Source organism: Corvus cornix, chromosome 5 (assembly GCF_000738735.6).
Source record: "Corvus cornix cornix isolate S_Up_H32 chromosome 5, ASM73873v5, whole genome shotgun sequence".
Taxonomy (NCBI): domain Eukaryota; kingdom Metazoa; phylum Chordata; class Aves; order Passeriformes; family Corvidae; genus Corvus; species Corvus cornix.
The window spans coordinates 58,692,197-58,714,557 of NC_046335.1; the positions used below are offsets into that span (position 1 = coordinate 58,692,197).

The 22,361-nt window shown below is 49.8% G+C and overlaps 1 protein-coding gene and 1 long non-coding RNA gene across 5 annotated transcripts in view; both read right to left on the reverse strand.

Moving 5' to 3' along the window:
* The window catches only part of DAGLA (diacylglycerol lipase alpha), a 57,122-nt gene that overhangs the window by 11,630 nt on the left and 23,131 nt on the right, over positions 1-22,361 (reverse strand). For all 4 annotated transcript variants that reach the window (XM_039552385.1, XM_039552386.1, XM_039552387.1 and 1 more), the window contains 13 exons: positions 20,827-20,965; positions 19,496-19,707; positions 17,414-17,515; positions 16,816-16,954; positions 13,441-13,528; positions 9,807-9,941; positions 9,075-9,152; positions 8,181-8,305; positions 7,093-7,249; positions 6,819-6,902; positions 6,622-6,699; positions 2,648-2,728; positions 1,224-1,366 (listed from right to left, as the gene is read on the reverse strand). In XM_039552385.1, the coding sequence (XP_039408319.1) occupies positions 1,224-1,366; positions 2,648-2,728; positions 6,622-6,699; positions 6,819-6,902; positions 7,093-7,249; positions 8,181-8,305; positions 9,075-9,152; positions 9,807-9,941; positions 13,441-13,528; positions 16,816-16,954; positions 17,414-17,515; positions 19,496-19,707; positions 20,827-20,921 (1,517 nt within the window). In that variant the 5' untranslated portion in view covers positions 20,922-20,965. The remainder of the gene's footprint in view (positions 1-1,223; positions 1,367-2,647; positions 2,729-6,621; positions 6,700-6,818; positions 6,903-7,092; positions 7,250-8,180; positions 8,306-9,074; positions 9,153-9,806; positions 9,942-13,440; positions 13,529-16,815; positions 16,955-17,413; positions 17,516-19,495; positions 19,708-20,826; positions 20,966-22,361) is intronic.
* Positions 11,878-13,434, reverse strand: LOC109143463. Its single transcript, XR_002043675.3, has 2 exons — positions 12,862-13,434; positions 11,878-12,477 (listed from the first exon to the last, which is right to left on the reverse strand). It is a non-coding gene; the product is annotated as an uncharacterized LOC109143463 (long non-coding RNA).

Consider the following 22,361-nt stretch of genomic DNA (forward strand, 5'->3'; position numbering starts at 1 on the left):
GAAGAAGCAGTGTTTCATTCCCAATTTGGTGGCAGGGAAACCAGGGGCACAAACCCCAATCCAAGCTGCTCCAGGCTTTGGGGATTTGCACCTTGGGGAAGAAGAGCCTGATCTCCACATCCCATGGCCCAACCATTACCCTGCACATGGCTCTGGATATACCTGGGAAAGGAAGTGCTTGAATTCAGTGCCTCACAATCATTTTCCAGTAGTTTGGGAATGGCAGGACAGCCAAGAAAGAAGATATTCCCTGCTCCTGAGACTACAATGTAGCACGAAATAACCCCAACGTTTGGGAGAACTCAGATGGCAAATTTCTGCAGCAACCTGAGTTCCAAGAGAAGAGGGAAGGAATCAGGATTCCCACTCTGACTTTCCACAGGAAGAGGCTGCCTCACTGACCTAGGGATGATCCTGGGCACAGCACAAGTCAGGAGCTACCAAGGGAGCCACGAGTGGAAGTTTGGAGCAGAAGGTTGTAAAACTCTCCTGAAACATCCTCCTCTGTAGCTCTGAGGCTGCAGAAGACCCGGGAATACTACAAGGAATGTCAGCATCCAGATCCAGCAGCAGGATGGTTTAAAACTCTTGGCTGCTCCTGGAATATGATGCAGGAACTACCACAAGAAGCCTCTCACGATCCATAGCTGATTCCAAGGATCCCCGTGGCATCTGTCAGGACTAGGAAGACCTTCCCTCACTTCACAGCAATCCAATGGGATGTTTTGTTTGGGAATGACATGACCAGAAGGTCTGTTCCCATTTATAACGGGAGGAATTCAGGATTAATCTCTCCCTGGTTTTGCCCCATGGCAAAGGGAGAGAAACCAGAACAAGCCCTGTGACCAGTTTTAGGCTGCAGAATGACAGGAATCACATCCCAATTCCAATTTCTCTGGAAAAGGAGTCCGAACAACCAGATCAGCTGCTGCAGACACCTGCATTTGCTCGTGTCTCCCTTATTCCCATCTGTTCAGAGAGATGGGGAAACTGGGAGTGAGCAGAGAATAAGGAAACTGCACTTTCCCATTAAAATCAGAGCCACGAATAATTCAGTTATAAACCAGGATATTCGGGAAAGTGGCCCCCTGCCGTCCTAACCTGAATTCCAAACCATATCCCAGAGGAAACACTCGGCTTCTGCAGGCTGCCTGTCTGTTTCACTGCTCCCTAGAGCCCCACAAGCAGGATCCAGCGCATCCCAGGTGTATCCCAACACCTACCTGAGCAGCCCACCTGGGGGGGAATAGGCAAAGCACTTCAGGGATGGATACTGGGGGCGCAGCAGGAAGGACAGGATGGCAGCTGTGCCAGCTCCCAGGGAATGCCCAACCACAATCAGGCCGTAGTGTTTTGTTCCTCTTCCCTAAAAAACATGGAAACAACAAGGAATAGAGATCAGGCTGGAAATTAAATTGAATTGGGTCTTCCTTTATACATGAGCACTCCAGATTCCAGCTGAACAGCTCCTTGCTTGTTCTGAATCATGGAATCTTCTTGGAATCCTGGAATGGTTTAGGTTGGAAGGGAAGGGAGAGATCATCCCATTCCACCCCCTGCCATGGGCAAGGACACCTTCCACTAGCTCAGGTTGCTCCTAGTCCCGTCCAACCCATCCTGGAACACTTCCAGGGATGGGGCAGACACAGCTTTTCCGGGAAACCTGTGCCAGGGCCTCACTGGAGGCTGGAATTCATTCACTTCTGGAATTCTACATTTGGCCTACTGGCACTTCCCTGAAAGAAAAAAGGTGGGAAGAAAAAGGAAAGGCACACCAGCTGTTGGAATTACTCAGGATTTGATGGGAGCCTTTTGCCCTTCCTGATAACATCCAAGCCCACACAGAAAGTGCCTCTACACCTCACTGGATGCTTTTCCCTGGAATATCTGTCCTTGGCAACCGTCAGAAATAAGGCCCTGGCCTGGTGGGACCTGGGATGGCACTTATGGACCTAGAGCCAGGAAAAATTCCTCCTGAGTAACAGGAACAACCCCCATTTTCCCTTTCTAGGCAGAGGGGAATGAAGCTCCATCCCAAAAAGCTGGATGCTGGTTTGTCTCTCCCTCCATCCACCAGATATCCCAAGGCAGCATTTCAACAACTATTCCCGACATATAAACCAAGGTAAGCAGCTTCCCAACATTTCCCTTGAGTCCTGTGACATCTCCCTGCCACCGGGAATGTGCCCACAGGGACAGTCAGCACGGCATTCCGAGGAAAATCTCCATAAAGATGGGATTTTAGTTCCTGCTGATTTGGTTTTAATGCTCCCTGTCCTGCATTGCCACCATGTGGGACTTCCTGCCTCAGGAAAAGGAAAATAATCAGGAGCTCTGCAGTGAGCAGAGTGCTTTATTGGTGCTTCCAAAATAAAAAAGCCTTGCGGGAAGTCTGGATGGGGCTTGGAGCAGCCTGATCTTGTGGAATGTTCTCTGCCCATGGCAGGGGGTGGAATGGGATGAGCTCTAAGGTCCCTTCCAACCCAAACCGTTCCATGAATGAGTAACTAGGTGGAAATCCAGAGGGACAGGAATTAAAGGAAGAGCTGAGAAATGAATGCAACAGACTCAGGGACACGGAGATTCCCTTAAAACCCAGTTTTTTATGGAAATCTTATCCTCTGTCCAGAGACAAACTCATACTCACCAAATCCCGTCCAAAAGCTTGGGACAGCACCATCTCCTGCTCCAGCTTCTTCTTGATGTACTCAGCAGACAGCACCATGCCCTGTGGGAAGCGGGAAGACACAGCAGGATGTAAATGGGATCTCAACATCCAGCAGCCAGAAGGTGAGGAAGCTCTGGAATGTCCCTCAGCATGGATCAGCACGGAGGGAGAACTGACTCCCCTTTGCATTTCCAAAGTTTTGGCGTTTAAGGAGTAATTAAGGAACACTCCAAGGGCCTATTCCTGAGCTTTTAGAGGGAAAACCCTTAAACACAGTATTGTGGATTTGGTACTTTGGGCCCCAGGACCTGGGGCAGAACAGAGAAATAGACTTGGATATTCTGAATATTAGTGTTTTAAAAGCCAAATTATCCTACTCCAGGTAAATCTGTAGAGTTTTCCATTTAAATCTGGGAATAAAAGTGTGAATTATTCTGAGATAATAATACCAACACCAAAGGGAAAAGTGGCAGCACTAGGAATTAGTTGCTGCCTTCTCCAGCCATCAATATTAAGGGAATTTGGCTGTCAGAGGACATTCATCCCAAATTATTAAAAGTTTTTATTCCCTAGAAGTCAAGAAGTGCTGGAAGATGGGAAAGATCATATCTGTGTCTAAACATTCCTCCTCTCTGCTGAGGAGTGTTGCTCCCTCTGTGTGGTGATACCAAATCTAGTTGATCCAATTCCAAGCGCAGTTACAAACAAGCAACTGGAATTTGGTTTGTTGCATAAATTCCTGGTGGTGCCACAGTTTAATTCAGTGGGAAGTGAGCCTGAACTCCAAAAAATGGGGGAAAAAATGGGGAAATCATCTCTTTGGCTGTTTTTTTCTTTAAATCCCCACCTGAAAATGGTGTAAGTACAATGGGAATGTTACTGGGGGCTCACTCTCCATCTCTGAGATATAAAAGGATTCCTGGCTCCAAAAGCAAAGAAAAATATATGTAAATAACAATATATAAAACCTCAGTTATCCTGGAGAGCTGGATCGGGGGCTGGAGTTAAACATGACAGGATAACCAGAGGGGAAAATCAGGGAAATCAGGGAAATCGGAGGAAGAGCTGAGGGGGAAAATGGCGGGGGGAAAATGAGGGGGCAGAAATTTGGCGGGAAAATGAGGGGGGAAAATCCAAATCAGGGATAAATCTAAATCAGGGATAAATCTAAATCAGGGATAAATCAGGGATATCAGTGCTGATTCTCTTGCAGCAATATCACCACATCAAGCCTCCAGAGATCAAGTTTTATTCCATTCTCGTGGAATTTCTTGGATTATTTCAAAGTAAGGTGGAAAGGAGTAAGAGGAGCCAGTGAGGACAAGAAAGCAAAGAAACATGGAATTTTCCAGGTGCTCAGTATCCGAAATGCCCTTGATCCCAATCTGGAGGTTGGAGAGGGAAAGCAGGACAGCGGAGACCCCATTCCATGGAAATGGGAAATATGGGATGCTGCCACCACCACAAAGCACCGCAGTGGTTGTGCCTTATCCCAGCTCCCAGCAGCTCCCCAGCTTCCAGAAGAGTCTCCATTCCCAATCCTAATGAGAAGTGAGCAGCAGGCCACTGATCTAAATTCCCACCATGAATTTGGGATTCTATTTTTAGGGAGCGTGACCCAAATCCACGGTGATGTCACTGCTGGGATGTTAGTCAGCCTTCAGGATGTGTTTTTGGTAATTATATCCTAATGGAGACAGGGATTTTAATTGTTATGGAACGACACTGCAAAATTCCATTTAGATTTTCCATTGGAAAAAATTCCTAAATTTCATGGAATCCTGGTTTGGGTTGAAAGGGACCTTAAGGATCATCCAATTCCATGGGCAGGGACACTTTCCATTAGCCCAGGTTGCTCCAAGCCCCATCTAACCTGGTCTTGGACACTTCCAGGGATGTGGCATCCATAAATTCTCTGGGAAACAAATCCAATTTCGAGTTAATAAAACCATTTGGGCTTAATTTTGGAAGTTGACATGTAAATAAACAAATGGAGCAAGGATTTAGGGAAAGGGGATGGAAATATTCTGCATTGTTTTGCATCCCAAAGGCACACAATGGCTCTGGGATATTTGAGATTTGGGGGGAAAGCCTCAGAAGGGTCTATTTAGGAGAGAAAAATGTAGGAAATTCTCATTACTGGATGTTCTACCAACCTGGGATCATGGCTGAGCTTCCAGGACTTTCCAGCAGCTCCTTCTTGTCCTCCTGGTTGGTTCAACACCAGGAAACAAAGCTCCATAGCATCCTATTTTCACTAATTTTGTCCTGGGAGCTCAACAATTAAATCTGGATTCACCCCCTTGGCTCGGGATTATTTTTAAAATTAACCTTGTTATGAAACCAGAGGATTTTATTGCAAAAATAGTGAAGTTGGATTCTTCTTTGAGTTATAATTCCTTTTTTTTTTGGCATTCTAATCCCTAAACTTTATTTCCAGCTCTATTTTTTGATCCAGAATAGCTCAGAGCCCTGATAAATACTTTTTAATTGTGACATTGGAGCTGTGCTGTGATAAAAAAATCTCACGTAAACAGCAAGACTGGGAATTTTAGGATGGCTGATGGACACCCCTGGGGATGGGTGGGACAGAATCAGCAGGAAAACACCCCAAATCAAACGGATCCCGGGAAAGCTCCCACATAGCCAAGTCCTTGTTTCCAAATTAAACGTGTAAGTGAGACATTGGATTTGTTTGGTTATTAAACTTGGCTCCTGGACATTAAAAATGCCTTTAAAATTCCATTATCTCCCTTAGTTTTCCCTCGGGAATCAACAGCACATTACTGTCTGCAGATTAATATTGATAATAATTCCAGACGAAGTGAATATTCCTCTCCTGGCAGCAATCCCAAAAAAAAAACCCAAAACAAAACAAAAAAACCACAAAGGACAAATAAAAGCTCTGGCTGGAACAAAGGGAATAAACTGATAATGTTCCATGGAAGTCACGGGCGGAGGAATATTTTCATATAAAGATCAAAAGCAAAGCCAGTTTCTGCAAGGATCTATTCCTGGATTTTCATTGAACCATGGAATTCTGGAATGGTTTGGGCTGGAAGGGACCTAAAAGCCCATCCAGTCCCATGAACAGGGACACCTTCCACTAGTCCAGGTTGCTCCAAGATCCATCCTCCAAAGTGTTCCTGCCCAGAGCAGGGTTTGGAAAGGGACCTTTAAGGTCCCTTCCCCTCCAAACCATCCCAGGATTCCATGATTCTACTTCCTAAAGCAGAGGGAAAAGGTTTGGCATTCTGGCAGGATGCCATGAGGGAAGCAGGAGCTTCCAACTCATGGCTCCCAAGGACTTCCAAGCTCCATATCCCACCTTGGGCAACACCTGATCCCCCCCCAGCAGCACTTCTGCTCCATTCCTTCCAACCTTCACTCTGGATTTTCCTTTCCCAACCTGGCACTGCAGCTTTGGCAGCTGCCAAATTCCCAATCATCTTAAAAACTTGGCACGTTGTTCCTTTGCCAGACAGGGGCAAAGGTCAGCTCTGGAATAAATGGATTTAGCCAGCCGAGAGCTGCTCACAGACATGGAGCATCCATCTAATTTCACGGATCCGAGTCCTGCCAGGATCCTTGGAGGACATTCCCACCACAGCAGAATTTTAAGCACACTCTCAGGATTTGATTGGAAATTCCTTAAAGGTCGTTGGGAGAAAACGTCGTTTGAGTGGCTCCAGGAATTTCGTTCTGGGTCTCCACGATGCCCTTCCGAGTTTGGAATTCTCCAATTGTATGGAGTTTTTAATTACACGCCCAGCGATTTTTACTGTTCCCAACGATTTTAACTATTCCCACTAATTATTCAACACCTCAAAGCCCTTTCTGTCACTCCTTTTTCAAGTAGTTAAGACCATTTGGGGGTTTATAATTAAAAAGTGAAATAATTAGAAAAATCCACAGGGTTTGGTTTGGGATCATTTTCCCTTTGTTTTCCCCACCTTGTGTCCCAGCCACGTTCCATGGTGCCCCTCAACCGGCAGGCGCTCCGCGTCCCCCGTCAGATCCGTCAGGGCATCCTGGAAGAAAAGCAGTCACCTTGCTTCAGGTGAGTCGAATCTGGGACACGATTCTGAACCAGGAAGGGCTCCAACTCTCTGGAACGTCCACCGGGGAGGTCACCTCATATCCCACTTACTTTTGGGGACAGAGTTCCACGGATGCTGATGACCACCTTCTTCTTGTCATGGTCCACGGCCACGTAGAAAGGGGTTTCATAAACCTGGAAAAGATCAGGAGAGACATTCCCATTGGATTATCCTCAGGGAAAAGGAGGCAGAGAGAGCAACAGGATTTGTGTCCAAACGACACAAATGGACATGGAGAGAAAAGGGCTTTGTTTCCCTTCTTTGTCCCACTCCAGCTGGAAGCAGGTAAATCCCGCTGGGAAGGGGGTCTGGGATTGTCCTTACGGCGTCGTGGCAGGAAGTGTAGACGATGTCCACGGAGGTCATGTTCTCGTCCAGGAAGTGGCGCCGGATGGCGATGGCGTTGCAGCCACAGCAGTTGTCCTCCTCGATGGTGACGCCGGGAGCGTAGCGCGGACGCGACGGGCACAGGCAGCAACATCTGCGGGAGGGAAGCACAGCTTTGAGGGAAAAAGGCTGGATTTGGAGTGGCATTCCCAGAGGAAAGGGAAAGGTGGACACTCCAAGCCTTATCCCTACGGCAGCGAGTGCCAAGGGAAGGATAAAACCACAGAACAGCCTCAAAATCTGGGCTCGGGTGCAGTTTTCCTTCTGAGCACCAGAGAGAGCTACAGTGCAGCCAGTCCCGAAGGAATCCAAGCATGGTGGGGTGGGATGCCTCCTCAAAGGATACTATGCTTGCAAGCGCAGTTTTCCAGTGCTTCAACACAGAAAAGCCAACACTGACCGAGCTCCAGGCTTATTTATAGGAAAAAACCGGGTTTAGAATCATCCCAAAATAAAAAGAGAAGCACAGATTGATTTTCCTTCTGTCTCTCTCATAAATAAAAGTATTCCCAAGGAATTACATTCCTCCCAGTAGTCCAAAAAGTGCCAGAAGCTCATCCCCACATTGAATCTAGTGACAGAATTCTGGCAGCTGGAAACAGAACCCTGCACCAGGGCAAAAATCCTGAGCTGGAAAAATCCAATTAATCCAAGGGAGCATAGCCCAAGCCAGGCAAATCTTGGAGGTCTTTTAATCAGGACCCAAATGTCAACTCCCTGATTTTTGAGCTCCAAGAAGCTCTTTTTGGACTTGGTGTTGTGCCAGGTGAGTTCTCTCCATGCTCCAGAGAGGATGGAGCAGAGGACAGGCTGGTTTATTTACAAGGAACTGGAAGGGATTCAGGAAGCGTTTGGAATATGAGGCCCGGAGAGATGGAAAGAAAAAACATGAGGAGAAAAAGGCAGAAAAGAAATCAAGCAGGGGCGGAACAGCAATAGGATGAAATAAATGTGGGGAAAAACAAAGGGTATTTCAAAATGCGGGAAAGCCAGGCAGGGAAGAAGGGGTGAGGGTGGGCACTCACGAGCAGGATCTGGCCAGGCGGCAGAGTCCACACGTGGGCTTCCTCATGAGGTAAATGGGCCATCCATAGGCAGCCAGGGCGAAGAGCATGTAGTAACACACCTCCCGGTACCGCTGCATCTCTTGCTGGAAGACACGGGACTCCCTGAGCCTGGAATCTCTCGGAATTTCCCCCCCCATTCCCTTTTCCCATAGTTAGACACGTGCTGAGAGCCAGCCCCCTCTCCCAGCTACGCTGCGGTGACTGAGGACAGCGAGGTGGGGATGCCAGGCAAGAGCCACCCCCCCTCCCAAAGATCTCTCTGTCTGATTTCCTGAGGAATTCTCTGGGTATCCCACCCTGCTGCCAAGGAAGCTGTTTCCTGCAGATTTGGAAATGAGCTCCCTAAATATCCCCTTTCCAGCAGGCCGGAGGATGCCCAGAGAGGGTTGCAAAGCCAATTTAGGGCCATGTGCCGCAATTGTATCCTATAAAACCTCAGTTATCCCAGAGAGCTGGATGGGGGGCTGGAGTTAAACATGGCAGGATAACCAGAGGGGAAAACCAAGGTAACATCAGGGAGAAATCGGAGGGAAATCGGAGGAAGAGCTGAGGGGGAAAATGGCGGGGGGAAAATGAGGGGGCAGAAATTTGGCGGGAAAATGAGGGGGGAAAAAATCGGGCAGGAAAATCCAAATCAGGGATAAATCTAAACCAGGGATAAATCAGGGATATCAGTGCTGACTCTCTTGCAGCAATATCACCTCATCAAGCCTCCAGAGATCAAGTTTTATTCCATTCTCGTGGAAATTCTTGGATTATTTCCAAGAGGGGCAGAAAGGAAGAGAAGCCAGTGAGGAAAAGAAACCAGGGAACACAGGTGGGTTTGGAGAATCCCACATCCCAGGGACTTACCGCATTCTTCAGATCCAGGTATTTGGTGTTCCTGGTCACTGGCATTCCAGACAGGAAAGCTAAAATGTCATTGTTTGCCTGGAAGTCACAAATACATAGAAAAATTCCCCTGTGTGACAGCAAGACTAAAATCTACTCCCAAATATCCCAACCAGGCCCCTCAAATAGTTCCAATGGTTTTATACCTGCCTGATTTTAATCCCAACTCAAGGGGGAAGAAAAACTCATTAAAAGAAACCAATTTCCTACTGGGCTGACAATCTGCAAACCTCAACAGCAGCTTGGAAAACTGGGAGCTTTTCCTTCTGTAGCCTGAATCCCAAACCAAGGGAAAAAGCCCAATAAAATAAATCCATTTCCTACTGACTTGACAATCTGCAAGTAGCGGCTTGGAAATGTGGGAATTTTTCCTCCTGCAGATTGCTGGAGTCTTCTCCACATCACTGTACAGTGGGAATAATCTTCCCATTCATTTGGGAAAGGGCCTTGGAGGCCCTTTTGGGATCAAGCGCTCCCCTTGTATCACCTGCCTGGAGAGGATCATTCCAGATTCCAGACTTGGAAGGGAAAAACCACAGGGAAAAACTCGGGAAAAGCTCCTGAAGTTGCCATTATTGTTCTTTCCCAGCTCAGCGAGCAAGAACAGCCCAGAAAGGAGGTGGGGCAGAGCCAGGCGCTGCTCCCGGGGAAACCCGGAGCAGCTGGGAAGCCGAGATCCCCAGGTTCTCCCACCTCATCCAGCACGGCGCTGCGCTTGGCCCGCTGCCGCTGCCGCAGGAGAACCAGCCCCGCGATGATGTCGGAGGGGACGATGTCCAGGTCTCGGAAAAATTCCGCAAAAAGGTAGGCGATCTCGGAGTAGGCGTCCTGCAAAATCCAGGGAGACAGGGGTTGGAGGAGGAGGAGGAATTTGGGTGTGGGGGGCCTCAAAACAGGACGCAAAGCGAGAACTGGACTCATTTCTGGAGCTCTGCCTCCGAAACAGCCACGAGATTCCTGCAGGGAATGCCAGATCTGGACTAATCACATGATTATTGTCTCTTGTTTATTTTCCACCGTCCCACTCGGGGGCTGGATTTGTGCTGTGCGTGGGCACAGAGAACACCTCGACATCCAAACAGCTCGGGCAGGACAAAGGGAGGGAAAGGGAATGTTTTTGGCTCTCTCTATTACACAAAACAGAGAAAATGGGATGGAAACCAAGCAAATCCCAATCCAGTGCAACCTCGGAGTCATCCTTTCTCCTCCAAAGCAGAATAAAGGCCATTCCATGAGGAAAAAACACTAGTTTTGTCCTATTTAAGAGTCTCTTCAACTCTAACTTTGCCCTGGGTTCCTTTTTCCCATATTTATCCCAGATCTGGGATCCTTTTGCCCAAATTTAACCCAGATGTGGGATTCTTTCACCCAAATGTAACCCAGATCTGGGATCCTTTTGCCCATATTTAACCCAGTCCTGAGATCCTTTGGCCCATATTGCCAGGCTTCTCCAGGTTTATTTTGGATGGCACCCAAGCAAAAAGGCCTGAAAAGGAAAACCTGGAAGAACGGAATCATTAAATGCAGAATTCCCAGGAATGAAAGTGACTGAACTCAAAAAAGGAGGGACAGAAGTGAACATGACCTGAGAGGGTCAAGCAAAGGCTCCGGAGCAGAGGAACAAAGATATTTTGAGGAGAAATGTCCTTTTCCCACTTTTTGCTCTGTATCACAGGGAAAAATCCCACAAGATCTTACAGGAGAACATTTTGGGAGGCTGGAGAGGGGCTGGAATGTGGGTCAGTGCTGACCTGTCATTACTCCAGCCTAAGGACAAGGGTGATCCAGAGGCTGGAGCAACGAAATGTGGAGCTGTACCCACCACTGGTCCGCATTTGACTCCTGCCATCCAAAGCCTTTCCTACAAGGATGATCGCAGCCTTATCCTGAACTTTTATCCTGTGTTTTCATGGTATCCTTTATCCAGCATCAAAACCCACAAGAGTGGAGTGTTGTGGGAACCCCGAGCACTCCAGGACGGGATTTCTCCTCTCCCTTCTTTGACCATCAAGACAGTAAATCCCTTCTCTTCCCTGCAGGAATGACCTACATCCTTTTATCCCTGCCAAACTCCTGGAGCGTGGGATGACTTTCTGTCATTTTTCACTTCCCTACAAAAGCCAGTAAAATCCCCAGTAAGAACTGGGGCTCCAGGTGCCAACTCTCCGTGCCAGCAGAGCCTTTGGAAAGCCAACGGCATTCGAACCGCAGTATCCTTGAAATCCTGACCTCATCAATCCTAGCACGGCTCCTGTGAGCTCACAAGAAATGCCAAGAGCCTCCAAAGGAAACAGGACAAACACCCATTAATCCAAAGTGGCAGCTACAGCCCTGGATGCTCCGACAAAAAAAGGCCCTGATGGAAGAAGTTCAATGCGGATTTTCCGCTCCAAAGGAACAGCTTTTCCTGGGAACACCTGATGTTATTCCTGTTTGTCCACCCGGAGTGCTCTGCTACAAACCCTGAAGGCTCTGAGGCTTCAGGCTTCGCCCCAGATCCTTTCCCCAGAGCCATGTCCATCCCATAAAGCTCTTTGCCAGCCCAGAGGAGAATGATCCTCTGCTGCTACATTTTTTTTGTTTTCCATGGAGCCTGGGATGGGCAGCAATGGATTCATTTCTGATCCATTACGTGCTCATTCATTCCACACGCTGCCATGCCAGGACACAACGTCAGGGCTTGTTCCTGCAGAGAAGAGAGGCTGCGAATTGCTCAAAAGCTGGATGTGAAGTGGAAATTTGACAGCACGAGGAACGCGAGGTGTCTGGGATCCACTTTTATTCCAAACTTAAAAAAAAAAAAGGAGAAACAGTCACTGCAGAATGGAAAGTTTGCTAAAAAGAACTCAAAATACTTGGAATACTTTGCAATCCTGAATGAAATGGGAGTTGTTCAGGGCATTCAGGTGCCTGCCAGGGCTCTCTCTCCCAGGATGCAGCATCCCTGCTGTGCCCTCAGGACAGGAGTCTCCAACACCTGGGCGAGGTGACCTGGATGTGCTCTCAGGGAGAAGGGAAGCGCCTCTGCTCCAGAGCACCAAGGAAAAGCTGCTGTGGGAGCTGCCAGAGCACAAAGCTCCTTTGGTTTCAGTTTTCCAGATGGATTTCCAGATGGATTTCTCCAGCAGATAAGCTGGGAGCTGGCAGGCCTGGGCTTGAACTTCCCAGCGGGACAGCAGGTTGGGACTGGGACATTCCCGGGGAACATGGTGACATTTCAGCCAGGGAAAGGGATCCTGGGAGGGGCAGCATTCCAGGACACAGTGCTGGATTTCTGCACAAGGGCTGTGACAATTCCTGCAGCCTTCCATGCTCTGGAATTCCCCAGCACTCCCTAAGAAATGCTGTTAATCCAATTCAGCACCTGCGAAGAACAAACGTTCATCTGACTCTCCTTTATTTTCCCACTTTCCCTTTGGAGCTTTCAATCCCAGGCTCATTTCCCTTCCTCTCCACGTTCACATCCCTTCCAACGTGCTCCTTTTCCCGCTGCATCCTTTAGGAGCACGAACTCTGGGCTATATTTAGTGAGGACACGGCGGCTGTGGTCGGTCCCTTGGTGTTTTCCCTGTCATTTTCTGTGCCCTTCTAACTGGAGTTAAACGTCTGGGCGGACTTTTTTGGCCACTGCTGGTTTTGTTGGAATGTCCTTGATAAATCCCAGCTTTTTCCCTGAGAGGTTGTAACTAATTCAGAGCCCAGTGTCCGCGAGTGCACAAATCTCCTGATTTTTATGACGTTCTCCTACCTTTGGGAACAATTCCCTGGTTCTGCTGGCTCCTTCAGGAGTCCTCAAATCCTCAGAATTCCAGCCAAATTAGTTAAATCAAAAGCAAAGTTTTCCAGCTCCAAAGTTTGACTCGCCTCTCCACGAGGTCCTCAGGAATGCTGGTGAATCCCACCCTCAGGCACAAACCTGCTCCCAGTGATTCTAAGGAGAATGGAATGACAACTTTTGGGGAAGGAATTTCAAGGCCTTTACCCTTCCCTGCTAGAGAACAGCAAGGGAAAATCCCAACGGCAGAACATGAAAATTCCCAATGATCTTCATGTGGATCTATGGATTAAGCAGTAGTTTTTGACTGTCAGGAAATCCAGGAGGGATTCCTGGAAAGAACTTCCAGGTTTTTGTTTTCCCATTTCCAAATTCTGCTCCTTAAGGGTGTGAGATGGATGGAAACAACAGGAGAAAGTGTTCAGGAAGTGGCTGATAAAGGGAAGCAGGAGCTGCCCAGGAAGTGCTGCCAAATGTGATCCCAACCTGAGGGAAAACAGGGATTTCTCCCATGGATACTTTGATTCCCAACAGGCGATTTTTGGTACCCACCGACTGCGAGTCCTTCGTCCGCGTGCAGCAAAGGAACACTTTGAGCCTGCGTGTCCAGCTGCTGGCTTGTCCCTCTTCCAGGCGGTGTCTGGGAATAAAGGGGAGAGCAGGAATGTCAGGAGAGGCACAACACACCATAGGATCCATGGAGTGGCACAACCTGTGCTGTGTCTGGAAAAATGGGATAAGGTCCCCCCAGTCCTCCTGTTCTCCAGGCTGAGCCCCCCCAACTCCCTCAGCTGCTCCTCGTGCTCCAGCTCCTTCCCCAGCTCCGTTCCCTTCCCTGGATACGCTCCAGAGAAGTGTGAATCCGGCAGGATCGAGCTCTGTGCTTGGATACCTGCTACCCTGCCTGAATGGGATGCGTGGAATGAAGCTCCTGTTGCAGCTTGGCAGCTGCTCCACGTGCCAGGATGTGCGGCCACTCAGGAGGAAAAAATCTGCCTCGGGATGAGGGAGTGGGAACAGCACAAGGGACCCTGAGCACTTCATACACGCTGTTTTTCCCAATCATGGAACCATGGAATGCTTTGGGTTGGAAGGGGCTTTCAGGATCATTGTGTTCCAACCCCTGCCATGGAAGTAGGGACTGATCCTGTGCCAGAGCGCCAAGCATCCTGAAGTCCACAGCTCCTTTTTTTTTTTAAGGAAACATGGCTTTAATCCAGGTCTGAGCAATCCACAATAAAACACCACTCCGTTTTCTGGCAGGGCATCCCATCAGGAGAAGCCCAAGCCCAGGAAGTGGGTTGCACCTGGAAGGAAAAGATGCTGGCAAAGGAATATTTGCTTTAAATGGAAGGAGCAGATCCCACAGGGATCCATCAGCTCGTGCCTGAGTATCTGAACACAGCTCTCCATAACCTTTCGGAAGACCCCAAAAGAGGAATGGGAATACGAGTGGCAGCAGGGCTCTCCTCCCCCAGATTCCTGAAAACTCCAGAATTTCCCTGGTGGGGTTCAACAACCAAGTGTACTCTGAGCTATTTTCCCTCCACCTTTTCCCAAATTCTTTCTCCCTAACACCAAACTTCCACACGTTCAGTAGGAGCTCCAAAGCTCCTTGGAAAAGTCTTGGCACAACAAGCCAAGCCTTTTATTGGGCTGTTTCTTTTTCCCAGCCCACACACAACACGATGCCACTGGGAAAGGAAAACCACCGTGGGACACAGTCCAGCCAGGCAGAGAACTTCCTCATCTATTCCTTGGAAAGGATTTCTTTCAGCAAGAGGGAGAAGTTGGGAATATACACTTTGGAAACAATTGTTTGAGCAGGGAACAGTCACATTTGATGTTTGTTTTTCACATCATAGCCCACAGCGTTTGCTTGTTAACAGCTGTTAACATTCCCTTCCCAGAGGGAAAATCCACGAACAGCAGGAACAAGCTCTCTGTAAATGCTGCAGGCCTGGAGGGAAAAACGTGGCCAAGGGAGAAAGGCCTTCACTCAGCTTTCTGGGATCTCAAAATTCCCCACAGGGGAGATAATTTTGGGGTTGGTTTGAATCCACTTTCGCAAGCTGTAGAGCCCAGATCTGCTTTGGAAAAATCATCACAGAATTCTGGAACGGTTTGGGATGGAAGGGACCACAAAGCCCATCCAGTCCCACCCCCTACTGCGGGCAGGGACACCTCCCACTGTCCCAGGTTGCTCCGAGCCCCGTCCAACCTCGGACATTTCCAGGGATGGGGCAGCCACAGCTGCACTGGGAAAACCATTCCAGTGCCTCACCACTCTCACAGGGAAGAATTTTTTCCATGGATGTAGTACTACATCCACAGTATCATCCTTCTCATCTTCCTGGGAATGCCTGATCCCAAGCAGCAATCACACGCTAGGCATTAATTCCAGATATTCCAGGCTACTGTAACATATTGGAAAGGTCAGGAAGAGTATCTGGCATTCCAAAATAAAACCCAGGCTCCTTCCCACAAAACTTGACACGTGGTCCTTAGAAAAGCCTTGTTTTCCCTCATAAAGGATCCCATTCCAAGTCACTGGAAAAGCCTGTATTCAAAATACAGAAACCCAGTAAAAAATGGGAAATTTGCAGAGTGTTTCTTGAAAGCCTCATTTTTCATCCCTTAGACCCCAGTGCCCTCCAAAGCCACATTCCTCAAGGACAGTCACATATCAAAGGAAACAAAGCCTGTTTGTGTTGTCCCCTACTGGAAAAAAATCCTTCGGAAAAAGCTTTGCTTGGTGAAGAAAAGCTTCTCCTCTCCCATCTGGGGAGCTCCAAGATGGAAACAATTCTTCATTAAAAGATCCGACTGCCAACACAAAAGGAATTGCTCCGTGGCCAAGACTAAATAGGAGAAACCTCAGGGCAAAAGGTTGGATTTTGGAGAGGAAAATAAAGGAAGGAAGGGGATTTGGAAGGAGATGCTGCCTCGAAGTGAGGAAAATTTAAGCACAGAGCACAGACTCACTGTTTCCACGAAAAACGCTGCTATGGGATACGGACAAACAGGTTCTTGTGGTCAGCAGGGTCCACAGGACCCAAAAATCCAGTGACTGAGGCAGAATCCAGCTGGATTCTGCACGGCTTCGCCTCCTTTGGATGCAGGTGCCCACACACAGCACCTGACAGGGAGCTGCAGCCTGCCAAAATCCCCCTCAGCAGAGCGGAATGCTCCCTGCAGCAAGGCAAGGAGAAGGGCAAGATCCCAAAAAAAGCAGGACACCCTTCCAGAAACCTTGCCCTGGGAAGCTGTGGCTGCCCCATCCCTGGAAAAGCTCCAGGCCAGGTTGGACAGAGCTTGGAACAACCTGGGATAGTTGTCCCTGCCCATGGCTTTAAGGGCTTTAAAGATCCCTTTCAACCCAAACCATCCTGGAATTCCCTGGCTCTGGGAGGACTTTGGGTGCTTGTGGCCATGAGGACACAGCACTGGTAACCCTGAAACCCTCCATTGGTTCTTTCCTTAAATTTTTGTGTCCTTGGACAGAAGGGAAATTCAGTCTGCTGTGAAGACAGGCTGGGAGAGCTGGGAATGTTCAGCACGGACAGGAGAAGGCCCCAAGAAGACCTTAAAGTGCCTAAAGAGGATCCAAGAGAGCTGGAGAGGGACTTTGGACAAGGGGCTGGAGGGCCAGAGGGAAGAGGGAATGGCTTCACATTGACAGAGGGTGAGTTTAGATTGGATTTTGGGAAGAAATCCTTCCCTGAAAGAGTGGTGAGGCCCTGGAATGGATTTCCCCGAGAAACTGTGGCTGCCCCATGCCTGGAAGCATCCAAGGCCAGGTTGGAGCTACCTGGCCTAGTGGAAGGTATCCCTGCACATGAGAGGGGGTTGGAATTGCATGATCTTTAAGGTCCCTTCCACCCAAGGCACCCCGGAATTCTGGGATCCCATGGAATGCTGCCTTACCTCAGGTTGTAGGTCCTTAGGTTGCGCTGCCGGCGCTTGGTGGCGCGGAGCTTGACGAAGGTGCGTCCCGTGGGATCGAAGACGCACAGGACAGTGATGCACACACTCAGGATCACCACCCAGTTGCACACCACCATTCCTGGAAAAAAAAACCGGGAGTCAGGTGCTCTGGCCCCTTACTTCCCACCCCAAACGCCCGCAGCAAAAGGAAATCCTCTGGAAAGGCTTTTAAGCCGCAGCTGGATGAATCTTCCGGCTGTTTTATGGGGCCATTAAATGCTCCCTGAGTATCCGGGACTGCAGCATTAACATCATCCCCACCACCAGGAGACTGGGAAAGGCTTCCAGGAAAACAGTAAAGCCATTCTGAAGGGAAAAAGCGGAGTCTACAGACGGCCCTTCCCTGGGAACACGAATCCCTGCCTGAGTGCCGGCAGCACAGGCGGATGAATGGAACGACTGTTCCGAGCAATAAACAGGAAAACAAGCCCCACATTGACAGCTCCCATCCACTTCCCAGAGCCAACCGGCACAGGCGGGAATGAAGGATGCCCGCCAATCCGTCGGAATGGTCCCAGGGTGCATTCCAGCTCCGTACCCAGGGTGACACTCTTGGCTGTGATGTCGTTGCAGGAGGTGTAGTACTGCGTCAGCCACACGATGCCCACGATGGCGTACACGAACTCGATCACCAGGATCGCTGGAAAAAACGGGAACAGCACGGATAACAGCGGCCCTTTCCCTAAGGATGAGCTCCTCTCCCCACTTTCTCACAAGGAACAGGTTACTTAGCAGGGCATGAAAAGGCTTTGGAAGGGGATGTGCAAGGAGACGAGCCAAAAGCGCGACATGTTCCTGACGGCTCCGAAAAAATGGGATTGTGGAGGGGTCAGCGCTCTTGTTTGTGTCACAGGTATGAATCAGAGATCCAGACCTTCCTCCCACGTCACTGGAAAGACTTCCTGAGGCAGCAGGAATCACAGGACCCAAACCTTAACTACCTCTGACAGCTGGCCTGACTCACGGATCCAAAATAAATCGTGTGGATCCAGGATTAATCCTGCTCTCTACGCTTAGCACACATTCCCAGCACCTTCGCAGCCCTTCCCATAAGGGTTCCAAGGAGACGGTGCTTAAGGAGCTCCTCGGTTTTGCATGTGACTGTGCTAACAACCTAGAAACTCGGGATTAACAGTGCTTCCCTGGAACAAAAAAGCCGGGAAACTGCTCTGAAGAGCCCATCTTCCCACTTTCTCCCCAGAATTCCGAAGGACAGGTGGGCAATCGGGTGTGGAGAAGGTGAATACCTTGCTTGGGATTGTCAAAGTTTTGCTGGAGCCGCGCGACTAAATCCAGCCTGGCTTATTCCACCCACCCTCCTTATCTCCTGCTGGCACAGAACCTTTCCCTAAGTGGCTTTGCTACAGACCTGGAAAGACTGGAAATTCAGTTCCAGGAGACAGATCTTTCCCGGGCAGGGAATCAGGGCTGGGACTGGTTCCTGATGAACCCAATTCATGCCTGAGTCAGGCTTTGCTTCCCTTGGCTCCTCTCCCCTCTTGCCTGCTGCAGGACAGGAGAGGCAGGAGGAGGGATGAGACATTCCCGGGTTCACATTGGAGTTAATTCCCTAAATTCCTCTGCATTAAACAGCACACGCTTAAATTGGGACAGTCACATGGACCTTGCCCACACACTGGTCACGCTCCCACTTCCATCAGCACAACTGATCAACCACCAGGAGCAAAAAAAACCCAGGAAAAAGGGAATACAAGACCCAAAATCCAGAGTAAATCCCACTCCTGAGCACACGGAGAGTTGAAGGAAGGAAAAGGGATATTTTGGGGGGGGCAGGAAAACCTCTCTTTGGATTCTCCCTACCTCCCCTGCCCCATTTAGTCTGGTTTTAACACCAACTGCCAGGCTCTCCGTGCTTCCCTAGGGAGACTGGCTGGGAAGCTGGAGAGGGAGATTTGTTTGCTGTTCACGTTAATGACTTGCACTGAGCATTCCAAGTCTTCCAGACTGAGCTTTCAAGCAAGGTTATCCCTGTTTTAGTGGATTCTGCAGGAAAACAACCCGGCAAAAAGCAGGGATGCAAACCCACGGGATGATTTGTTTGGAATGGGTTTGGCTCTGCATCTCCAAAGATTTTTCTCTTAAAATCTTCACTCGGCACAGAAAAATCTGATTAAATTTCCGTACCTGGAAGGCAACAGAACCCAGGGAAAACAAGCTAAAAGGGAACCAGGGGATCAAGGAATAATCTCTTCCCTGCTCTAGTTTTTGGTGAGGGAGCGAGACAGGAATTGCTTATAGGAAGAAAAAAGGAGCGAGCAGGTGGAAAACCTATTTTCCTCCCAGCGCCTGGGAGTGGGTTGGATGGAGGGATGGATCAGGTGAGTGAAGAGGCAACACCTCGGAGTCAGAACCTTTGGGATTTATGCCTCTATCCTTGGAAAACGTAGGGGGGAAAAGAGAGACAGAAGGGGAGCAGATTCCATGCGAGGAAAAGGAGGCTATTTGGGACATCGCCTGCCAGTCTGACAGCCGACAGTGACAAGGCGCAGCCTATGGATTCATCGGGATGCACGGCACATCCCGGCGGCCATCTGGCCGTGCCGGCAGAGCGGGGAGAGGAGGCTCCCGGGAAGAGCACGCGGGGGCTCCGGCCGCTTACCCAGTCGGACATAGAGGACGTACTGCATGGAATCCCGCGGCTCCGTGTACAGGATGCTCCCGCGCATGCTGAGCCAGATGATGGCCAGCTCGGCGATCATGCAGCTCAGCAGGATTCCCAGGTAGCCCCGGCCGTGGTCCACCAGGTTCAGGGAGCACGTCTCGTTGGGATTGTACACCAGCCCGAAGAGCACCACCGAGAGGATCACAAACCTGCCGGGCAGGAAAGGCAAGGGAAACCATGGAATATCCCCCAGCTCCTTACATTAATCTTCGTTTGGGCCCCAAATCCCTACAAGCCATCCACAGGCCCTGCTACCCCTGTCAGAACCATTTCATCCGTCCCACATTATCCCATGGGATCCGCCACTCCAGAGAGGCTGTGGCTGCCCCATTCCTGGAAGTGTTCAAGGCCAGGTTGGATGGGGCTTGGAGCAACCTAGTGGGAGCTGTCCCTGCCCATGGCAGGGGGCTGGAATGGGATTGAGGTTTAAGGTCCTTTCCAACCCAAATCAGGATCCTGTGGTTGTTTTTCCTGAGCCTCTGCACAGAACCACAGCCCCGAATTCCAGAAGATTCATCCCTGAATGTGTCCAGGACAAGGTTGGATGGGGCTTGGAACAACCTGGTCTGGTGGAAGGTGTCCCTGCCCATGGCAGAGGGTTGGAATTGGGTGGTCTTTAAGACACCTGGATGGGCTTTAAGGTGTCTTCCAACCCAAACCATTCCAGAATTCCGTGACTGTTTTTCCTGAGCCCCCGCACAGGAATACAGCCCAAAATTCCAGCAGACCCATAGCTGAATGCGCCTGTAAGCAGGCTGGATGGGGCTTGGAACAACCTGGCCTATGGAAGGTGTCCCTGCCCATGGAAGGGGTTGGAATTGGATAGTCTTTAAGGTGTCTTCCAACCCAAACCATTCCAGGATTCCATGACTGGGTAAAACTGCAGATACGAAATGCTCAGGAGTCTTCTGTATCATTCCTAGGGATGAGCTCTAAGGCACCTTCCAGCCCAACCCATTCCAGGATTCCATGCCTCTTTTTCCTGAGCTTCTGTACAGAAACACAGCGCCAAACTCCAGTGGGGAATCTTGGGTGGCACAGGAGGGTAACAAGGAGCTCTGGTCAGGCTCTTTGGAACTAGGATAGAACTTGGAACAGAGCTTAGCTAAGAAACACAGAAGATGGAAAAATGTTGGTGTCCATCAGGAATGTCCCAGCCAAACCTTCCAGCCCCGTGTAGAAGCACAGGAAGAACTTCCAGCCGTGCCAGGAATAGCCAAAAGAATTCCTGGGCAAATTCCAAGCATCCTTGTGCCCTTCTCACTTACCAGGTGGTGTGAAGGAGGAAGAGGAAGACGGCTGGCAGAACCAGGTCATCGCTGCCCACAGACCAGCGCCGGCGGAACACGACAATCCCTGGCATGGCTGGCGGGTCCCAGGAAGTTCAGCAGGCACGGCACTCACCTCCTGGAAAAGAATGGAAGCAAAGCTGCTGCTGAGCCTCTCCAGCCCCCTCTGGAGAGCCCCACAACCTGGGGTTTATCCCAGAGCTGCTTCCTTCCAGCGCCAGGGGGCACGGCGTGCTCAGGAAGGAGGGCTGGGAGTTGAAGGAGTGGGAAGTATTAGGTGAAGCCGGTGTGTAACTCATCCAGCTCCACTTCATGAGATTACCTGGAATCCTGTTAGGCTGCGATGGTGAGCAGCCACCGTGGGATTTGGGACAGGTCATACTGGCCTTAAATCTCTGGAAAACTCTATTAGGGTGTTTTTCTGTGGACAAACCTGCTGCCAGGCTCTTGTTGTCCAACAATTCCCCCCCATCTTGGCTCAGGGAAGCCAAAATATCCATTAACAGTCAGTGGCAGCACCTGGGGAACTACGGACTGGCTCCCAACAGCACTTCCAGTGAGGATACTGGCTCCTAGGAGATCTCCCCCTGCACCAGCAGGGGCATCCTGACAGCTCCACATCTCCATCGCATCCGCACCAGCCCTGACAGGCACGACCAATTCCAAGGTGGAAGATTGAGGAGCTGCTGTTCCTCCCCGTGTTTTGTTTGTGCTCCTATTTTTAGGGCTTCCCAAACCCTTTGGAAAATAGAAACAGGAGCCGTGCAAAGTCACGAGACTGCACAGGGCGCTCCAGCCTCCTCCAGCACAGCCATCCCACTCCATCCCAGCTGGCCGTACTCCAAGCTGCTCCAGAGGGACTCTAGCAGCACACCTTATCCCACTCCTGCCTTCCTGGCCCAACACATCACCCACAACCAGGAATTTTCCTTGGTTTTGCCGAATCCGGGATGGCGTCTTTGCTATCAGCCCACAGCCACCAGGGATTTCTGGACTGTGGGATCGGTCCTGTCCCTCTTTCCATGCCCTAATCCCTGTCCCACCTCTTACCTGCGCTACCAGGGAATGCCACACCTCACCTGCATCTCTCTGCTCCAAGCTCTCCCAACTGATCCAACTCAGTTCCCAACCCCACCAACCTCCCAATTCCCACATCCAGGCACTGCTGCTGGATGCTCCATCCATGGCCTGTGGTGGCCACGCTCTTCCAAAGCTGCACTTCCAAATCAGTAAGTGCTCTTGGATTTTTGCCTCTGTGAACCCAAAAGCAAATCGCCAGGTCAGGACAAAGTGTCCTCATCCATTACTTAAGACAGGATTTCCAACAGCATTCCCGAGGGAATATCATCTGCAACGCTGCCTGTACCAGGCAAAAAACCCCGTTCTTGGATATGATGGCCCTAATTTAATGCTGTGGGTAAAACAAATTAGAAAGGGGAGGACATCCATAGAATTCCAGCAGAGTTTGGATAGGAAGGGAGCTTGAAGATGATCCAGTTCCATCTCCCTGCCGT